Source organism: Lycorma delicatula, chromosome 5 (assembly GCF_047948215.1).
Source record: "Lycorma delicatula isolate Av1 chromosome 5, ASM4794821v1, whole genome shotgun sequence".
NCBI classification, from domain to species: domain Eukaryota; kingdom Metazoa; phylum Arthropoda; class Insecta; order Hemiptera; family Fulgoridae; genus Lycorma; species Lycorma delicatula.
The window spans coordinates 81,413,126-81,433,307 of NC_134459.1; the positions used below are offsets into that span (position 1 = coordinate 81,413,126).

Consider the following 20,182-nt stretch of genomic DNA (forward strand, 5'->3'; position numbering starts at 1 on the left):
AATTGGTAATATAAATGAGAGTTTTGTCAATGTAAGGCCCAGTTGCCATTTAAAAAAAAAAAATGGAAACATTAAAATCTTTTTTAAAAATCATCCATAATAAAGCTGCGATTGATATTCTCAGCTACATAAAATTCACAAAAAGGTCCTGTTTTGGTGGCAGAAAATAGTGGCTATAATTTTCTTTGATGGCTGGGTTTGCTTGAATTGTTTTGCCTTTGGTGAATTCAAATGGCAGCACTGCTTGTATTTTTGTTTTGACTATACTTGACTCTGCTTATGTTTTTGTTTCTTCGTGGGTAAGAAACATATATTTCATCACCAGTTGCAGCTGTGATGACAGATAAGCAAGTTTAGAAAAAGAACACGTATTCCTTACATTGAGCACATTACAACTTCACTAAGGTTAATTATGTTGATTACTTGATAAATTTCATTTACTGTTTAAATTGCTTTTATATAATTCAATTATAAACAAATACATTTTATTTTATTCAGATTTCTTTATGACTTGAACACAACAATAATACAGAAAATTGAAACAATTGCGAAGGAGATGTATGGAGCAGCTGAAGTTGAGCTCACTTCAAGTGTTAAAATTAAAATTGAAGAGTATGAAAAAGCAGTAAGTAGAAAATGTTTAACTAATTAACTTATAATATTTAATCTGGGTCCTGACAAAATGATGAATCCCTTTGTTATATTGATCACCCTTTCCTAATATCCATTTAGTATATATTATTAAATTAGAATTATTTATATAATAGTTTCCACTTACCAACAATCTTTGATAGTAATGTTCGAGCGCTTTCAGCATATTAATCCATCCTTAGGAACAATGATGTGCTATACATTATAATTATTTACTTCACATGTCATTAGTTATACTAAATTGAATTTTATAAAAATATAAATGTAACAATTGATCGTCAAAAGGTAAAATAAAGTTAACATTATCCGTCATGTCAGTATGAAGGTCTCAGTTGTTATGTTTGAGATAACCTAGCCTTTTCTTCTACTGCAACTTTCTCCTCCTTTAAATATCATAGTTAGTTTTATCCATCATTCTACTTATGCAATTTACCATTAGTTTGGTTTTATTCTTGTGATGTTTTTTCTTTTATTTTAGGGTTTTGGTGGACTTCCAGTTTGTATGTCAAAAACTGCATTATCACTGAGTGGAGATCCCTCACTGAAAGGAGTACCACTTAATTTTAAACTCCCAGTATCTGATATTTATCTTTCGGCTGGGGCTGGATTTATTGTTGTAATGGTTGGAGAGGTAAGATATATCAAGTCACATAGTATTTTAATATTAAGTTGTGTATTATTTTTATCTGCATCTTCCTAGATGGGATTTATATATATTTGTTATTTTGCGACTGGACGAAGTAATTTGTTATACAGGGTGATATTAAAATATAGAAGTGGCTTTACATTTCAAAACTGAGGGTTACTAGGAGGTAGACATGAGTGCTAATTTTCATAATTACAAAATTACTACTTTATGATGCATTTGACGTTTTTGTTGGCCATCTAAAATTGAAGTAGGAAGGTGGACGTGAACATAATTTTAATGTAAAATTTTACAAGAGGAAGAAATCCTTGGCTGCTAAACTGGATTTCTGGTTTTAAATACAATTGTTAGAAATTATGGAAAGATAATATGTTAACTGTAAGTCTGGGCTATTAAAATGACATATTTTACATTCTGTGAAATTTCCACAAGTACCCAGAAAGGATCACTTCTCAAAGAAATTGGATTTTTAGTGTATAATTGATTATTGGAAGGGCTTCAGAAGAAACAAATCCTGGAATATCATATATTTGTTTAGATACAGACACCAGATAGAGTTGCTCCTTTTTTAAGAGCACAATATTCATTTTTACTCTAAATTATGTTGCTAAATGTTGCCCAATATTTGGTGATTCAATGAGCTTGATGGATTTAAAGTGTACATTTGGGTCATCATGTAAGCATCTGGGAACTATTTCACTCCTAACTTTCTCTGATACTCTGTAGTATTGTACGACTTACTAGCTACTTTAAAGTGTATTATTTTGTCATTATTAATACTATTGTTTTGTTTACAGATTTCCAAGATGCCTGGTTTACCTACAAGACCTGCTATTTATGATATAGACTACAACATAGAAGAGGAAGAAATAGAAGGATTATTTTAAGTGCCATCTCAGTATTTTTAACTGGATTGTTGAAGAATAAAATTTCTGTATGTTTATAAAAAAACCAGTAATATTAAGAAAGATTCTGATGAGTAGTTAATATAAGTTAGTTCATTATTTTATTAAAGATTTTTGTTAGTTGTGTTTATATGCGTTTGATTTGTACTATTTCAGAAAGAGTAAATATATATTTTTGTTTTATTAATTTTTAAGAGGTGTTAAGGCTGAATTTTGTACTGCAATTATAATTATCACTGTTGATATTTTTATTTAAATTCAATTAATTAAAAACTTGTTTTAGAGTAGGGTTGTAAATCAAAGTACACATATACAATACATATATAATACAATATATATATATATATATATATATGTATTGTCAATTCAATCTTCAGTCTGTTACACATTTTTCCATATTGCTTCTAGTTATTTTTATAGTTGAGATAATCGATTATATGCTTTTCATAAAAATAAAAACTGTATAATTTGTTTTGAAGATATATTTATAATATAAATGGCAAGCAATTGTGTTAAATGTTAATGCATTGTACAGTTTTAAGTGTTGCTCATATTGAATGAAGAATTGTGTGTTCAATTCCTTTGTCATAACCAAAACAATAAAATTGTTTATTTTATTATATATATATTTTTTATTTTAAAATTTTACTGTTCATCCTACATAAGAAAGTGCTTGAATAATACTCTGAGTTAATTAAAATCATCAGTTAAATGGTGATAAATCACTCCCTATAACAATCATTCATCTATAAACCTACGTTGTCTATAGACTACAATCATTGCAGTTTCAACTTTTATAACTAGAATTTAAATTTGTGATTTTTTAATGCTGTTAATGGCTGACATAAAATTGTGCAAGGTTTTTTTTATTATTTCAACTTCAATGTCGTTGGTAAAGACATGCTTAAGATTCCCGTACTTTGTTCTGTAGCTCATTTATGTCTGTGTATGTTTATTTTAAATGTGCATTTTTATCGTGTTTTTTTAAGAGCTGTATAACCTGACAAATGAAACCATACTTCATTGATGTATAAAATTTAGTCCAAAATAACATCAGAATAGGTCACTAGAAATTGTTGAATTAACAGTATTTGCTTTCCACAGTCTGTGGCCGATAATGTTTGAACTGCTTGCACTTCATATAGGATGAAATTAATTGAGCTTCTTATGAACTACCTTTTGTACAGTTGCAACACCAATATTTTTTCTGTCTGGCCAAATTTCACATCTGCTTGTTTGGAATACATTGCATAGCAGCTGATGTCTTACAGTTTTTCTTCATAGAGTACTGATGGTATATCACTTTCCTTATAGTCCGTTACCAATCCCATCTCCCTAAATTTCTCAATTACTGTTCTTACATTATTTCAATTATGAACTGATATACCTAGAATTCTTAAAATAAAACTGATCTTTCACTGTTTGTGCATACTCACCTGCTCATGGAAGTCATATTCAACAAGAAATATTCACTGCTCTAAAGTTAACATCGTTCAAATGTGACAAACACACAATGGGCAACAAAGAACCAGACACACCTTCTTGTCTCAGAAAATTATGACGTGTGATAATGTAAGCGTCTACTGAGTTAACTTTTCTCAGCAATATTTCCACTGTTAGAAGCATTTTTATATTTGTTTGGCTCTTTTCTCTATTTTTAAATTTGAACTCTGAGAATGGCTTCTTCTGGGGCAGAAAGGCTGCTGAACCTATTTAACACTTTGAGTGCTGATGTCTGAAAATGTGGCCCATTATAAATAGCTGGCTGTTTTTGCCTATATTTGAAAATTCATGACTAAAAATAATATTAAAATGCTACTTACATGACTGTAAAGTATAGTTCTTGTAGTTTTCACAAATATACACTATATGGATCTTATAGTTATAATTTAACAATATAATTTGCAGGCATGTTTTTGAGTAAAAATACCAGTACCCAATAAAGGGAGGTACAGGTAATTTTTTAAGAACGTTCTTGAATTCTTGCACTAGCAAACCTAGTGCAAGTCAACTAGTCAAGTACCAGATGTGCTTGACTGAGGATTGTCATCTTCTGAAACCATAAGTTCTGAGGACAATGTTTTTATAAATTGGCTGGTACTGATCTTCTCCCCTCATAACTTTATTGAAAAGTTTGCAGGAGTTTATTGCACTCATAAGAAATAATGGGAAGGCCAGTTTTCTCCACCGTTTGACAGACCTGTGGACATAAGCTCCATAAAACATTCTTTTTTTTTTTGGTGGGTGAAAAACGCCTGGGCATTATCATCGCCTGGAATTTTATTAATAAAAGGGCATAACTCCAAAATAATAAAACTTATAATGTGTTAAATTAATATTAATCATATAATAAAAATGTATTAAAACAAGAGTCAAGAAGGTAAAATAAAACTACAAAGTCTTTAAAATATGAATGTTAAAATAATCGATACTAATTTTTACTATAACTAGTAAAGTAAGTAGTAGATAGTAAGTTTTACTATATAAAACTTACCTAATTCCAATGGATTGTGCAAAAGCCTCCCTTCCCGGATAATAAAATTAAAGACAGAACCAAAAAAATCAAAATTGGAAGTAAAGGTTAAAAATTATCAACAACTCTTCTAGCATAAAAATATATATGATATTATTAAATTTTTTGCAGTAACCTGGTACTATGCAAAAACAGAAACATCCGGTCCAAAATTCCGCTATTATTGTACAAGATTCCAAGGATGTTTCTAGGTAGATTAAATTTACAACGCAACACCACATAACATATGCAGTCCACGAGAATGTGGTGCACAGTCATGCAGCAGTTGCATCGTGTGCATAGGGGTGGGACTTCTCCTGACATTAGATATTCGTGTGTAAAAAACATTCTCTGGTCCACTAAATCTATACCAAATTTATTTTTGTTGTAGCTAATAACACAAGCAGGTTTTGTTAACTCTCTTCCAAATCTGTCATCGTATGTTATGATTTCAGCCCTATGCCTAGTGGAAATCATAAAAACATCATGTCTGCCTTTCCACTGTAAAGTAAGAACATTACCCTTTCTACAGAAGACTTGCTGTCCACGCTGCAATCTGTTTAATATATCTAGACATATCTATTTTGTCTTGTAAACTACTTTTCTTTGTACAGCGGAGGCGGCGTTGAGTTTAGCAAGGCCCTGTTAACAATTGATGCAGCGCAGAGGTTTCACTTGATATCAAAGATTTTGGTTGTACTGCCACTGGCTACATAGCTAGTTGTTCAACATCCCCAGTTAGTTGCTACTCATTATGAATGCCATCCATCACCATTGTAAAATCAATTAAACTTGGATGGCTGAAGAATATTTGCAGATTAGTATTATTTAAAAATTCATTTACCATATGCATACATGTTAGAATGAATCATACCATAATATGGTTCAGTAAATGTAAAACTGTAGTCAATTTCAGTTTTTATATTCCAACAAGCAAAAATTGGTTGTGTACTTTCATTTGTTTACGAATTGGTAAATGCATGTATACTTAATACCCCAATACGCAACGTTGATTGAGCAAAACTACCCCTCAACGCAAACACTACCTGCTTGTTCAGTAATCAAATTATAAATATTTTATATGTGTTTGATTTTTTTGCCCGTGGTCTTATAAGTATCCAATTTATTGTTTTCATATTTAGTACTAAAGCTGTATCATCCCAATACTTCAGTACATTAAATTTAATTCACCATTTCTGAAAGGTGGATATACATTACTGCTTTTCAAAATAGATGTAATGGGCTGATATTCATAGAAGATAATAATAATTTTTACTTTTAAATATCTTAATTATAATAAATTTTATTTATTTATTCTTTATAATTTTTTACAATCTTTATACTTATTTTTAAGTTTGATATACATAAAAAAAGATAAATTGAGGAAACAAGTACTTAACTAAGATCTTAGCTTTTGTTATATAATTAGTTTGAGTAACTTTTGAAATACAGCTGCAGGATAAATTTTAATGAGACCATCATGATTGTTTTTTTGAATATAATTATTTTTTTAATAAATACGACTGTTATTTTTAACTGTTAATTTTTGTAAATTTTAAAGTTATTTTTTTTTTACTAAGAAAGAAAAATATCATAACAGAATTGAGACCTAGTCATATGATTATGATCTTGGTACGTAGCCAGCTCAATGGAAAATATCCAGACTCACTGTAGATAAGACTGCCATAATCAGCATTGAATATATATGTTTTGGTGTAGATTTTTACTTTCTTGTACAAAGTAAAGGACGTACTGTGATCGTGAAAAAATTTGGTTTTCAATGGAAATATCCATTTTGACCATCCCTGAATCCATTTTGACTACTTTCAGCGAGGGTGTCTTGCATAACTCAAAAACGATTAGCCGTAGGATGTTGAAATTTTGGATTTAGGATTGTTGTAACATCTAGCAGTGCACCTCTTTTTTTACTGCAATTGACTGAACCAAAAGTGCCCAAAAAAAGCCCAAAATAAAAAAAAAATTGAATTTTGGACTTTTTCTTAACTGCAGTAATAAGCCCATATTGAGAGGTTTTCAACAATATATCATAAGTGGTACTTATTTTTATTGGTTCCAAAGTTATAGCCAAATGAAATTGTAATTAATGAAATATTTGGATCTTACAAGGGAAAGGCACTTCATCTTCTTTTTTTTAACCTCCGATTGTAAAAAAATTTTACGATAAATAATAATTCAATAACAATAAAAAAAAAATTATGAAAAAATATCAGAAGTTATTAATGAAATAAAATTTTATGAACTTTTCATTTAAAAAAATGTATATATGTAATTTAATAGGCGTACAAGGAAGTCATGTGGTGTCCACATCAGAATTTTATAAATTATTATAAAAGTATTAACATGACAAGTTATTTAATTTCTACACATGATTTATCAAACAAGTATACAAAGGCAGTTTTTCACGCAATTTATATAATTTGTACAGCTGTCTGTTAATCAGGTTGATAATACAGAAAGTGATTATCCAAAAAGTGATATTCTGTCATTTTTTCTGCAAAAGGAATAAAAATTGACTGATTGATACAGAATAATCACTATTTTATTAACTTCACATGCAAATTAGGGCATTTATTTTTTTTTTTTTATAAAATGTAGATCAATTTTAAGATTTTCACATTTCATGTAAAAAATGGATAAGTTATAAATTATTTAGTTTTGAGGTGAGGCACATAGTCAATCCTTCCAGTTTGGGTAGGCTGCTTTCCCACCTATATTTCAAAAACATTCATTGTTATGGACAGAGGGAGTTATTCTACATTCAACATAATAGCTATCCAATGCGCTTGAACTAGTGAGATAATATTTGGGTGTGTACTAGTATAAGACATGTTTATATTAAAGAACAGAATAGCTCAACAACCGCTGTTACCAGCAATCTCTTGCAATGAACTACAGAAGCCTATAATTTTCATTCATTCTCATTAATATTTATTTTTCAAAACAGCTGTATATTCCACTTAAGATTACCAGTTTTTTTTACAATAGGATGGCTCTTAGCACTGAGGATGAAATAAATAAGTACTATTTATCAGAGTAAGAAATTTAATATTGAATACAGGATGAACATTTTTTTTCAAATCAACAATAAGATGAAACTAAACAAAATAAAACCTAATTCATATCTATACCTAAATTGTTCAGAGTTACCAAATAATCTGGTATTAACTTCTCATCGACAGCTTTTGCAACAATAATTTTTTGCTTTGATGCAATTTCATCTAGTGGAATATTAATATTTTCAGCTAACTTTAATTTTATTTTTTCAGCACTTAACATTTTTCCTGAATGTGTACATAGAATACAGAGTCCTCTAGTAGGATTTTCAAATGGATACATTTTATCTGTGTTCACATCTGGCAATATATTAGTCTTTTGATCTTGTAGTGCCCTTTAACAAAAGATTATACAATTTCAATTAAAAAGCTGTAAAATATTTTTAAAACAAACACATTTTTATGCAACATTTTACAAAATTTATAACATTTTAGCAACAAATTGCTAAATACATTTATAACCAGTTATTAATGACAAATATTACTTACTTCAGAATACCATTAAAGTAACCAAGTGAAAAGCCTTCTTTAAAGCCATTTAAATAACCTTCATCAAATCCTTTTTGGAATGATTCTTCTCTACCAGCTGATACACCTTCTCGAAATCCTTCCTATCAAACAAAAATTCAAAACATCAGGTTAGCCTAACAACTAATCGATAACTAATATAAAAATAATGGCTGAAAGCGTATTAAAAAATGCTGTTTAAATTATAAAAAAAGTAAAAGAAAAGCTATACAAAAAAAAAATGAACAGGCAACAATATAGTTAAAGAGAAATTTTCTATATACAGCTTGCATTAAAACGTAAAGATAAAAAAAATTCTACATTGTAATATATAAGTAGACTAATTCCTCTGCAAGTACCAAAAAATGAACTTGCTGTATCTAGGATTGTGGGTATTCAATGTAAGATATGTCAGAACATTTGAATGTAAAAAATATATATATATATATATATATATATATATATATATATAGAAGAAGCCGTAATAATACTCTGCTTTACTTCAGTTAGTTCTTTTCCAACATAAAATTTTGTTGTAATCAAATATACAAACTTTATAATAATTAATCAATGGGTTAACATAATTAATTTACCTCATAAGTTGGTATCTTGTGCATGGGAATATGAAATAAAAATTGTTCAATTAATGAAAAATGTTATTCTTGACTGGGATCTTCCAAGTGAAAGGCTGAGTTGCTAGCACTCTTACCATAGAGTTAAGCAATACAAGTAATAATAACATTTTAAAGTTCATTTTAAAATGCACTGCATTAATAATTATCATATTTTGGTATAGATGTGCAATTATTTTATTCAGAAAAATACAAAGTTTAAATACGTAATTAATTTTTTTTAATATAACATACTATAAAATAACCCTAAAATATTTACCAGTAATTTTTCAAAAATGATTCAAAATAAATAAATTGGCAATAATTTTTACAACTATTAAATAAGAAATAACATGCAGTATCACATTTTTTTAAAATATATGTAAAATTAACTAAAAGCAATTATTGATGTAATTTTTATGACAGAAAAAATACCGGCACAAAGAATTATATTCCATAAGAAATAAGACTGCATTAATAGACAAATTAAATAAAAATATTTACAGCAGTAATTGATAAGATGTGTATACTTCTACTTGAACTTCGCCACGTTCCTCTTTTCAGATCTATCAGAGTTTGGATATATTTTCATAATAAATTTGTCAATTTCACTTTTTATGATAAGGTTATTGTCATATTTTTTTAATTAATTTTTTTTTTGTGTTCACATTTCTTATATTTTTCAACACTGCAATTTTCATTAAGTATGCAACAAAAATCCCTTTTTTACTTCCTAGTATGAAGTAAAAAAAGTATTGTGATCTTGAAAAATTTTGGTTTTCAGATTTCAACTGAAATATCCATTTTGACTAGTTACAGCATGATTTCTGTATGTACGTACGTATCTTGCATAACTCAAAAACAATTATCGATAGGATGTTGAAATTTTGGATTTTGGACTGTAGTAACAACATCTAGTTGTGCACATCTAGTTTTGATTGCAATCAACTGAACCAAAAATGTCTAAAAAAAGCCCAAAATCCAAACAAAATTTGGATTTAGAAATTTTTCTTAACTACAGTAATAAGCCCTCATTGAGAGCTTTTCAATGATATAACATACGCGGTACTTAGTTTCATTGGTTCCAGAGTTATAGCAAACAAAATTTTAATTAATGAAATATTTGGATCTTATAAGGGGAAAGGCACATTGGTCGAATCAGAGTTCATAAATATATTAATTTATTAATAATTATTAAATAGTGATTGTAAAAACTTTTAAAATAAATAATTATTTAATAAAAACAATTGAAGATTATAAAAATCAGAAGTTATTAGTGAAATAAAATTTTATGTACGTTTAAAAATGTGTATATTTAATTTAATTTATTACATATGTGTATATGTAACAGAGATTTGGTGAAACATTTGATTATTTAATATTAATTGAAAATTATAATTTAGAATTGTACTAATTTTTGTTTTGTTTAATTATTCTGTAATTATATACATATACACTGAGACATATGTGCCGGATCTTGTTGGACAATATTCTCCTTTAAGTTGGAGTTGATCATCATTTCATTTGTTTGTTTTTTGTTGCGAATCATTTAATCACTGTTTAGTTTGATATAATTCTTCTGATGTGTACACATTCTCTAGTTTTCAAATTTTCTCTCTTTATATTCATCATCCTCTCTTAATCTTTTTATTCTTTCCTTGGTCTTTCTTTATGTTTTCTTCCTCTTTATATTTATTATATATCTTAATCTTTTTATTCTTTCTTTGGTTTTAACATTTTCTTCCTCTTCATATTCATCTATGTCGTTTTTTTGAAATATATTTCTTCATGTTATCTTTCTTTTTCCTGTATGATTGTTTCTTTTTCATTTTTGATTGTTTTTAAATAATCCAATAATAAAAACTGAATATTTCACACTGCAAAGTCGACATTAACATTTGTAACCAGTATACAGGAGTTCACTAAACGAAATGGTTTAATTATTATTAACTTTTATTTATAGAACATACCAGAAATCTGAAACTTTTGTTAATCAGCAACTCATGAAGATATGAATAATACTGATCTAGTAATATAAGTAATAAAGGGACTTTTACTGTATCCTAATATTTCATGTAAGATTGTTGAATTAATAATTGTATAAATATTTGATGTTAATAAAAACTAATATTTCAGCAATTGTCTACTTTATTAAGGAATTGGAGGATCGTATCTCACTTTCAAATGAAATAAGTTTAAATGAAGTGCAACAAAAAATGTGTGTATGTAATTTAATAGGCGTACAATGAAGTCATGTGGTGCCCACATCAGTTTTTCTTGTAATGACATACCAAATTTTTTCATAGTTACTAAGATAAACATTTTTATTTCAGCCCAAACCAACTCTATGGAGTTAAGATCATTGTGGCATAGAGGCAACAGTAAAGGAAAGTTATCACGCTCCATTATAATTTTGTCCACAATAAACTTTTTCTGTTCTGAAATTTTCAACAGCTTCTAAACATAACAGTTTTATTTTTTATGTAAACCATTTTATGATAATCTGGCCACTTCACTGTTCCCTTTAAAAATACCAAAGTTTTCAAATACCAAACTCTTCACAATAATAATGAAAAATATGCTTATCTTTTTGTTATAAAAATCTGCAATCATTCTGAAAAACAAAATAACAAATAGCCTAAAGCGTATTAAGTTAGTTGGTAACAATAAACTATACTAGGTGTACTAAACAAAACAACCAGAAGAATAAATATTTAACTATTCTAAAGAAAAGTAAAATGAACAGTGTCAAACATCATAAATTCATTTTTTAATGAAAAATATATGATTGATTACAAGTAAAACACAAAAACTAATAAATAGATTGAAATTGATTAAAAACATTAAAATATTAATTGAAGGTAAAATTAAAAAAATATGCTTAAAAATAATTAATTCCAAACTATTTAAAAATTAGGAATAATTAATTTACAAGTAATCCGATTATTTACAAAACAAATCTAAATGAATTGAAGTTTACACAGACATAATGTATAAAGATAAATTTTTTCATCAGCTGTATTATATTAATTTAAAAATAACTAAAGATAATGGTTTCACTCTTAAGAACTAATCAGAAACTTAATTTTAGATAATATGAGGCTTTAGAACCTAGTGTCCTAACTCACTTTTTCTGAATTTTTCACAAGAAAAAGTTAAAGATTTAGACAACTGTAGGTTTTTACTCTGGACATATTTTTTTTGTTTTAAAAAATGTGAAATTGTAAAATACAAAAATTAAAGAATAGTAATATTAATAGTACTAACTTGAAAATTATATCAATTTTCATTCATTAGATGTTCAGTAAATACAATGCACTAAAGCAGAAAAATTTAACAGTTTAAAATATGGTTTTGAAAAAGAAATCCTTGAAACTCCTAAATCATAATGAATTTTTATGATATTGAAAGAGAGGCTCTAAGTAAAGTAATAATATTAGCCTGCAAATAATACATTTATTTTACACAAAATTTGACTTTTTATGTTCAAAAATAAATGATATTAGCAAATATAAAAAAATATGCATGTAAACTTTTGTTAGATGATTTATTCTTAATGAATAAATTTTTATTTTCAGTGTTAAAGTTTTTTAATTTAAGTTATTTCTTTAGAACTAAAAAATGTTGTGCCAGCATTTGCGGTTATTCGTCAAGTTCAAGTTAATTTTTTTTAGAATTTAGTTTAATTTTATATTTTGTATTTAGGTGAAATTTATATAATAATTTTTTTTCTATGTAAATTTGGATTTAGACCAGGATTAGATACCCTGTTATTCTTAATTAGTGATTTTGTTTTCTAAGGTAGTATCCTCCTCTATGAATCATGAGACCTTGCCGTTGGTGAGGGGGCTTGAGTGCTCAGGGATACAGAGTAGCTGGACCGAAGGTGCAACCATATTGGAGAGGTATCTGTTGAGAGCCAGACTAAGGAATGATTCCTGAAAAAGGGCAGCAGCTCTTTCAGTAGTTGTTAGGGGCGTGAGTCAGAATGACTTAAACGGCCATATCAACATCACTCAGTCCTCTGAGTACTGTGCAGCTGAAAGCAATGGAAAACTACAGCTGCTTTTTTTCCAAGAAAATGTGGCTCTGCATTTTCATATAGTAATGACGCCTTCCTTGGTAAAATATTCCGGAAGTAAACTAGTCCCCCGTTCGGATCTCCGGGTGGGGACTACTAAGGAAGGGGTCACCAGAAAATTAAAAAATAACATTCTACGAGTCGGAGCGTGGAATGTTAGAAGTTTAAAAAAAAGGTTGGTAGGCTAGAAATTTTAAAAAGGGAAATGGATAGGATAAATGTGGATGTAGTAAGAATTAGTGAGGTTCGGTGGGAAGAGGAAGACGACTTTTGGTCAGGTGATTTTAGAATAATTAACTCAGCTTCAAATAATGGGCAGGCAGGAGTAGGTTCCATAATGAACAAGAAGATAGGGAAGAGAGTAGAGTATTTAAAAACGCATAGCGATAGAATCATCGTAATAAGGAAATCAAAACCTAAACAGACAACGATTGTTAACGTCTATATGCCTACAAGCGCCCATGATGATGATGAGGTAGAGTGTGTATACGAAGAGATTGATGAAGCAATTAAACACATAAAAGGAGATGAAAATTTAATAATAGTTGGAGATTGGAATGCAAGCATTGGAAAAGGCAAGGAAGGTAATATAGTGGGTGAATACGGGCTGGGCAAAAGGAATGAAAGAGGGGACCGACTTATAGAGTTTTGCACGAAGTATAATTTAGTAATTGCCAACACCCAATTTAAAAATCATAATAGAATATACACTTGGAAAAAGCCAGGCGATACTGCAAGGTATCAGATAGATTATATCATGGTTAAGCAAAGATTTCGAAATCAACTCATTGACTGCAAAACTTACCCTGGAGCAGACATTGATAGCAACCATAATTTGGTGGTAATGAAATGTAGATTGGGGTTTAAAAACCTGAAGAAAATGTGTCAGATGAATCTGTGGAATTTAGAGAAGCTTGAGGCAGAGGAGGTAAAGACGATTTTTGAGGAGGACATCGCAAGAGCTCTGAGTAAAAAAGATAAGGCAGAAAATGTAGAAGAAGAATGGGAGAATGTTAAAAAGGAAATTCTTAAATCAGCAGAAGCAAACTTAGGCGGAATAAAGAGAACTGGTAGAAAACCTTGGGTTTCAGACGATATATTGCAGCTGATGGGTGAATGTAGAAAATAAAATTATGCTAGTGATGAAGAAAGTAAAAGGAACTATCGGCAATTAAGAAATGCTATAAACAGGAAGTGCAAACTGGCGAAATAAGAGTGGATTAAAGAAAAGTGTTCAGAAGTGGAAGGAGAAATGAACATTGGTAAAATAGACGGAGCATACAGGAAAGTTAAGGAAAATTTTGGGGTACATAAATTAAAATCTAATAATGTGTTAAACAAAGATGGTACACCAATATATAATACGAAAGGTAAAGTCGATAGATGGGTGGAATATATTGAAGAGTTATACAGAGGAAATGAATTAGAAAATGGTGTTATAGAGGAAGAAGAGGAAGTTCAGGAGGATGAAATGGGAGAAACAATACTGAGATCTGAATTTAAGAGGGCATTAAAAGATTTAAATGGCAGAAAGGCTCCTGGAATAGACATTTTTGACATCAAAAATTAATTTAAATGTCAGGAAAAGATTTTTGAAAGTATATGTTTGGAGTGTCGCTTTATATGGAAGTGAAACTTGGACAATCGGAGTATCTGAGAAGAAAAGATTAGAAGCTTTTGAAATGTGGTGCTATAGGAGAATGTTAAAAATCAGATGGGTGGATAAAGTGGCAAATGAAGAGGTATTGCGGCAAATAGATGAAGAAAGAAGCATTTGGAAAAATATAGTTAAAAGAAGAGACAGACTTATAGGCCGCATACTAAGGCATCCTGGAATAGTCGCTTTAATATTGGAAGGACAGGTAGAAGGAAAAAATTGTGTAGGCAGGCCACGTTTGTAATATGTAAAAGAAATTGTTAGGGATGTAGGATGTAGAGGGTATACTGAAATGAAACGACTAGCACTAGATAGGGAATCTTGGAGAGCTGCATCAAACCAGTCAAATGACTGAAGACAAAAAAAAAAAGGTAGTATATTTTCAGGATGATGCATATGTCCCAAAGCTTCCAATAAAAATTTGATATCATTTAATTCTAACTGATTAATTAAGTGTGGTTCAGTGTTACTATTTTATAAAAAGTCTGGGGTCTCTTCTTTGTTCATCATCTATAAATCTGCACAACTTTCAACATCAACAGCTTCATCTTTGGTTAATTCCCATGTTTTTAGTGGTGCTGGAATTTGAAACTGTGTATTGTGGTCTTACAGCAAAGAGAATATTAGGATATTTGCCTAGTCATTAGTATGCCTAGTCTTAGCTGTTATTCCTATAATTTCATTATAACGATAACAGCTTTATGTATTTTACTGATGTATGCATTACATCACTAAAATGCATACTTTTACTGATGTAAATGCATTACATCAGTCGTATCCATCATATGTGTATTTGCTCCTTGAATTCTTGAGTACATCGACCCAGTAGCTCAATTCCATCACAAATAAACAATCTCAGAACTTCTCGGCTTCCAGTCGGTTTTCCTCTTCTAGAAAAATGGTGATTTCATCTCTTAATTGATAATATAAACACACTGTAAAAATTTCCCATGTGATAACCATCTCGCATCACAATAAAATAACACTGAATATACTGCATCTATGTCTTTATAAAGTACAGAAAAGGTTTTGATTTTAGGAGTCTCATTTTTATATAATTTATTACAGTTACAACTGTGTTAGCACAATATTCAGACCAGGACTCATTTCTTCAGAAGCCAGGGCTTCTCTGTGGATCATGCAATGTGTCCAAACCACACTATGGAGATTTTTGTTTCACAAGCACTTGTATACTTTGGAATCTTCCAGCCATTGAACAAGCACCAACGGTGCATATTTTGATGCAATTTTTCCACTCTATGTTTGCCTTGTTTATAAAATCATTTAAGATAGCAAATAATCCAAATGCTGTTGCTTTGAGTTCTACTGCTTTGAAGAAAAGTGGTTCTTCTACTTCTGACATACCATCACAAAATCAAGCATACATAATGAAATGAGCAACTTTAACTTTATTGCTATCTGTTGCCTCATCAAGCTGAATTGAAAACAATTTGTCATGCAATTTCACGAAAAGCTGATGCTGTATATCTTCAGCTACATCACCAATTCAATGGGCAACAGTATCATTTGATAGACATATGAACTGCAATTGTTTGGGAAAATTATCTCTGAACATAGTTTCTACAATCTCAACTGCAGCTGGCAAAATAAGCTCTTCACTAATGGTGTGAGGTTTTTAACATCTGGCTATTTTATATGAAACTTTGTAAAAGGCAAGTAAACCTTTTTCATTTACAGACAAAGTTTTTTAAAAATGATGTTTCCTTTTCGTATGGTTTTAATTTGAAGAATTCTCGGGGTTTGTTAACAAACTCACTATGAAGCGTTTCCAAATGCCGTTTGTTAGGTTACATGCTGTTTGCTGCCAAACCTTTTGAGTAAATTACATACAGGGGCCTTTCTTCATTTACTTCAGTACTGGTAAATCCCAAATTTAAGTATTCTTGAGAATGATTTCTTGATTTTATATTAAGTACCACGCCGTCTGTGCACTTGTTGATGCTTCACTACCATCTAATGCTCATTTACGTCCACTTAATTTATCAATGATTCTGTATAAATCTACTGCCGTGAATATTTAGTACTGTGAATTGCAATTAACACGCAAATTACAACATACACATTCATGAGATTCGATAGCAATAGAAGGATCAACTCAACTGAGACTGATTGGAATTGAACGAGATGCAGCATTCATACAAGTTTGTGCACACGTTCCAGAATGTTTGAGGCAATTTGGAACCTCTTGCAAAGCCATGCAATTGTTCGATATGGTGGATGTGAGACAGAAAGCAATGTTGAGGCATTGATTCTGGTTTTGTTAATGCAGCAGATTGATGTTGCAAATATCAATAAATTTACTTATTCTTGGTAATTTATAAGGTTTGTAATTAAGGGCATAGTGTAGCTTTAGCATCAAAAATACATTATTATTGTACGACAGGGGGCACAATGAAAATTATGACTGAAAATTGGATTGCAAATACTGAAAGGTTGAGAAATGCTGGGTTACAAGACTTTACTTAACCTAAAAATTTTTCTCATTCATTATCTTCTTGTGATGGTTAAAGCTGACTTGTTTAAGGATTTTGATTTCTTGAGTAGAACCAGTAAGATTTTTTTTATATAAAATAAATACAAGAAAAATTTATAAGTATAAAATATTGTCTTTTGGTTCAGGGTATAACACGGAAACTGAGAGACTAACAAACAAACATTTCTTATAAATACAATTTATTACTCTAAAGTCATATGAACAAAATAAATAAAAATAATGACAATATGTATATACAACATACAAAATAGAATTAAAATAAAAAGATAAAATTTACTTAATGACAATTAAATTAATAAATACCAAGATACAGTCCAATTTATTGAAAATGTTATAATGACTGCTAGGAACTAATATTACATTAACAAAAAGGTAACACGAGAAAAGTTTTAAGTTCATACAATTCACTTTCTGCAAATATTATTATATTTACTGTTTGTTAAAGAACTACTCTTCACATTATGAATGAATAGAATGCTGTCATTTTCACTACTGTTTATCAATAACTCACCAAAACAACTTGTTATATTCAACCACTGTCCACACTGGAATACTTGTGATGTACTATTAAATAGCTGTTACCTCACCCTTACTGATACTGCACTTACTACAAATGCGCTAATTCGAGCTTACAAAACTACTCATTGTTATCGCTTTATTGTTATCCTGACTTTGTCAAACACAGCCTCGCAGAACTACTGACTCTCCATGGGTCCCTGGCAGTATTTATATACCTGGCCTGCAGAATCAGTACTAAACTCGTCCCTTAAATTATTGAAGCATAATAATTTAAATTGTCTGCACCCTTACGTTTTTCTATAAAATCTTTTCCTGGTTTGGTAACCCTTCTAGCTGAACAAGAATTTTTGGAGGTACCATTGTCTGCATTACAAAGAACAAATTGTTACACGAACCTGTTATTCTAAGAAAAGAATCTCTTTTAGTTCCTAATACATTTTTCTTTTCATTATTATTTTCTCTTTCTTTCTTCTTTATTGAAAGAAATCCATTACCGTGGTCTGTTATACTGGTCCTGTTACAATAAATTCGTCAATTACATTTCATTGAGAAATATTGATCATATATTAAACATTTTACAACTAGTTGGTAATAAATTACAGGAAAATAAACACAGGTATATTTAATTTTTGTTTGTTTTTACATTGATAAATTAATTCATTACAGAAGCTTTGAAACCTTGTACGTGGGAATATGGAAATGGAATTTTATACCATATGAAAACTACCATATCTGACACGGATTCGAATCCAGGCCCTGGGATGAAAGGCCAAGAGCTACCCCTCTACCATGGAGCTTAACATATTTGTAATAGAAATGATTAAGTAGTTAATTTTTCACTGGTAACCAGAAAAATAACAAACACTATTAGAAAAGTTTTTTGTACATTTTCTCATAGGAAATAAGATTTTGTTTCTGATATTTTTTTACCGGTTAGTTTTATGGCAACAATGAATAATTCTAACTATTTATACCGATTTCATAATGGCTGTAAAATTCATAGAAACTGTGTAAGGTATTAAATTCATTCATCCAAAAAAGAAAAAATTAAAACTGTAACACAAATTATCTGACATTTTTATTATGATTTTATAAGATTCTGTTTTGGCTGTACTTAGGTTAACTGTAGTTTTATAGGTTATGTTGCAATGATAATCAAAGTAATAATTCCAACTAGAACTAAGTATTCATTTATAACATAAAAAAAAACTCATTGCCAAGTATAAGTGTAAGGCATTTGTAAATAACTTTTACGCTAATTTATAACTTAAGGTGCTAAATACATATAAACATTATTAATTCTTAAGAAGTTTAAATAGTGCAAGTCAGAAAAAACATCTGGAACAAGGATATCTTTAAAAATGTCAGTTTAATTATATCTTAAGGAAAAAAATTATTTAGTTCAAAACGTGCATGTGCTATGTCCAAAATGCACATTAAAAATCTTACGCTTATCACATTCCGGATGTTTCCATGATTTATAATATTTCAAAGTACAAAACGTATGAAATGTTACACACAAGAACTCCGGTTAAATAGTTCTATCGATGAATATAAATTACCTGTATATATCAACACATGATTAATTACAACATATTAAAATCACAACAGGTACAAAAACAGTGAAAGAAATATTGGTTATCTGTGAGTATGAGTAGGATCTACACTTACCTATTTAAATCATAAAAATTTATTACAAAAAAAGCATAATAGTATCAAAACCTCTAGGAACGTATTAAATTCTCAACGTAAGTATCGTAAACTCAAAGGTACTGACTATTATACACATGGATATGGATTTTTAAGCATAATTTATAACTAATAGCAGTTTGGGACACCTTTAAAAAAAAAAATTTCAACCAAAAATGGTAATAATTTTAACTTAAATAAACCTACTTTATACAAATAAACGTCCACTTTACCTGCTGTAGAGGCTCGTGAATTCGTGTCCATGTTCTAGAAAATATAGCTTTCTCTTCTACTTCTGCAAGGTTATCATCGAAAATGTCGTCTCTTTCATTCATGTTTACTAACTACATATACGACAAAATTTTGTAATACTACACAGAACGAAACACCTTGCAACGCACACGTAAAGCTGTCAACCCACAAAAGCACGCAACTCTGAATTAACTACTCAGTGATCAAATCTGTATGAACGATAACAACCTCACTCTTAAATGCGATTCTTTAAAACAGAACCAATCCTCTTAGTAATCATTTTCGTAGATGAAATTTGACCGATACGCATTAGTGATCATTTAGTGGTAGTCAAAGCATATAGATACCGTTACAGTACTGGAAACTTAAGAACACCTGCAATATAATTTTTTGCCTCAAGAAATGTTAGTCATCAGTTTAGTTACATAAAGATCTCGAATCAACAACTTAACTTACCAACTTAACTTCCTCCTTTTTATTTCCTTTATGTTTTTATATTGTCAATATTTTATTACCATAAAGTACTTTACAAAAATTTTTAAGATTATGTTCATGATTTTTAA

The 20,182-nt window shown here is 29.5% G+C and overlaps 2 protein-coding genes across 6 annotated transcripts in view; one reads left to right on the forward strand and one right to left on the reverse strand.

Annotated features, from left to right (window-relative positions):
* pug (pug C-1-tetrahydrofolate synthase, cytoplasmic) overlaps window positions 1–2,824 on the forward strand; it is a 70,627-nt gene extending 67,803 nt beyond the window's left edge. For all 5 annotated transcript variants that reach the window (XM_075366486.1, XM_075366485.1, XM_075366488.1 and 2 more), the window contains exons 17-19: window positions 499–625; window positions 1,130–1,282; window positions 2,095–2,824. In XM_075366486.1, coding sequence (XP_075222601.1) covers window positions 499–625; window positions 1,130–1,282; window positions 2,095–2,184 — 370 coding nt within the window. In that variant the 3' untranslated portion in view covers window positions 2,185–2,824. The remainder of the gene's footprint in view (window positions 1–498; window positions 626–1,129; window positions 1,283–2,094) is intronic.
* Window positions 2,825–7,759: 4,935 nt separating this feature from the next.
* On the reverse strand, window positions 7,760–19,942 carry LOC142325126 (uncharacterized). The gene is made up of 3 exons (XM_075366490.1): window positions 19,601–19,942; window positions 8,278–8,399; window positions 7,760–8,123 (listed from the first exon to the last, which is right to left on the reverse strand). The coding sequence occupies exons 1-3, from the start codon at window positions 19,700–19,702 to the stop codon at window positions 7,847–7,849; spliced, it is 501 nt and encodes a 166-aa protein (XP_075222605.1). The 5' UTR covers window positions 19,703–19,942; the 3' UTR covers window positions 7,760–7,846.
* Between the last annotated feature and the right edge of the window lie 240 nt (window positions 19,943–20,182).

Excerpts from the sequence above, each read along its gene's own strand:
- LOC142325126 (XM_075366490.1), bottom strand. The coding sequence starts at position 19,702 with ATGAATGAAAGAGACGACATTTTCGATGATAACCTTGCAGAAGTAGAA. Across the intron at positions 8,400-19,600 it reads TTCACGAGCCTCTACAGCAG|GAAGGATTTCGAGAAGGTGT; the intron begins GTAAAGTGGACG and ends TTTGTTTGATAG. Across the intron at positions 8,124-8,277 it reads TACTTTAATGGTATTCTGAA|GGCACTACAAGATCAAAAGA; the intron begins GTAAGTAATATT and ends CTTTTGTTAAAG.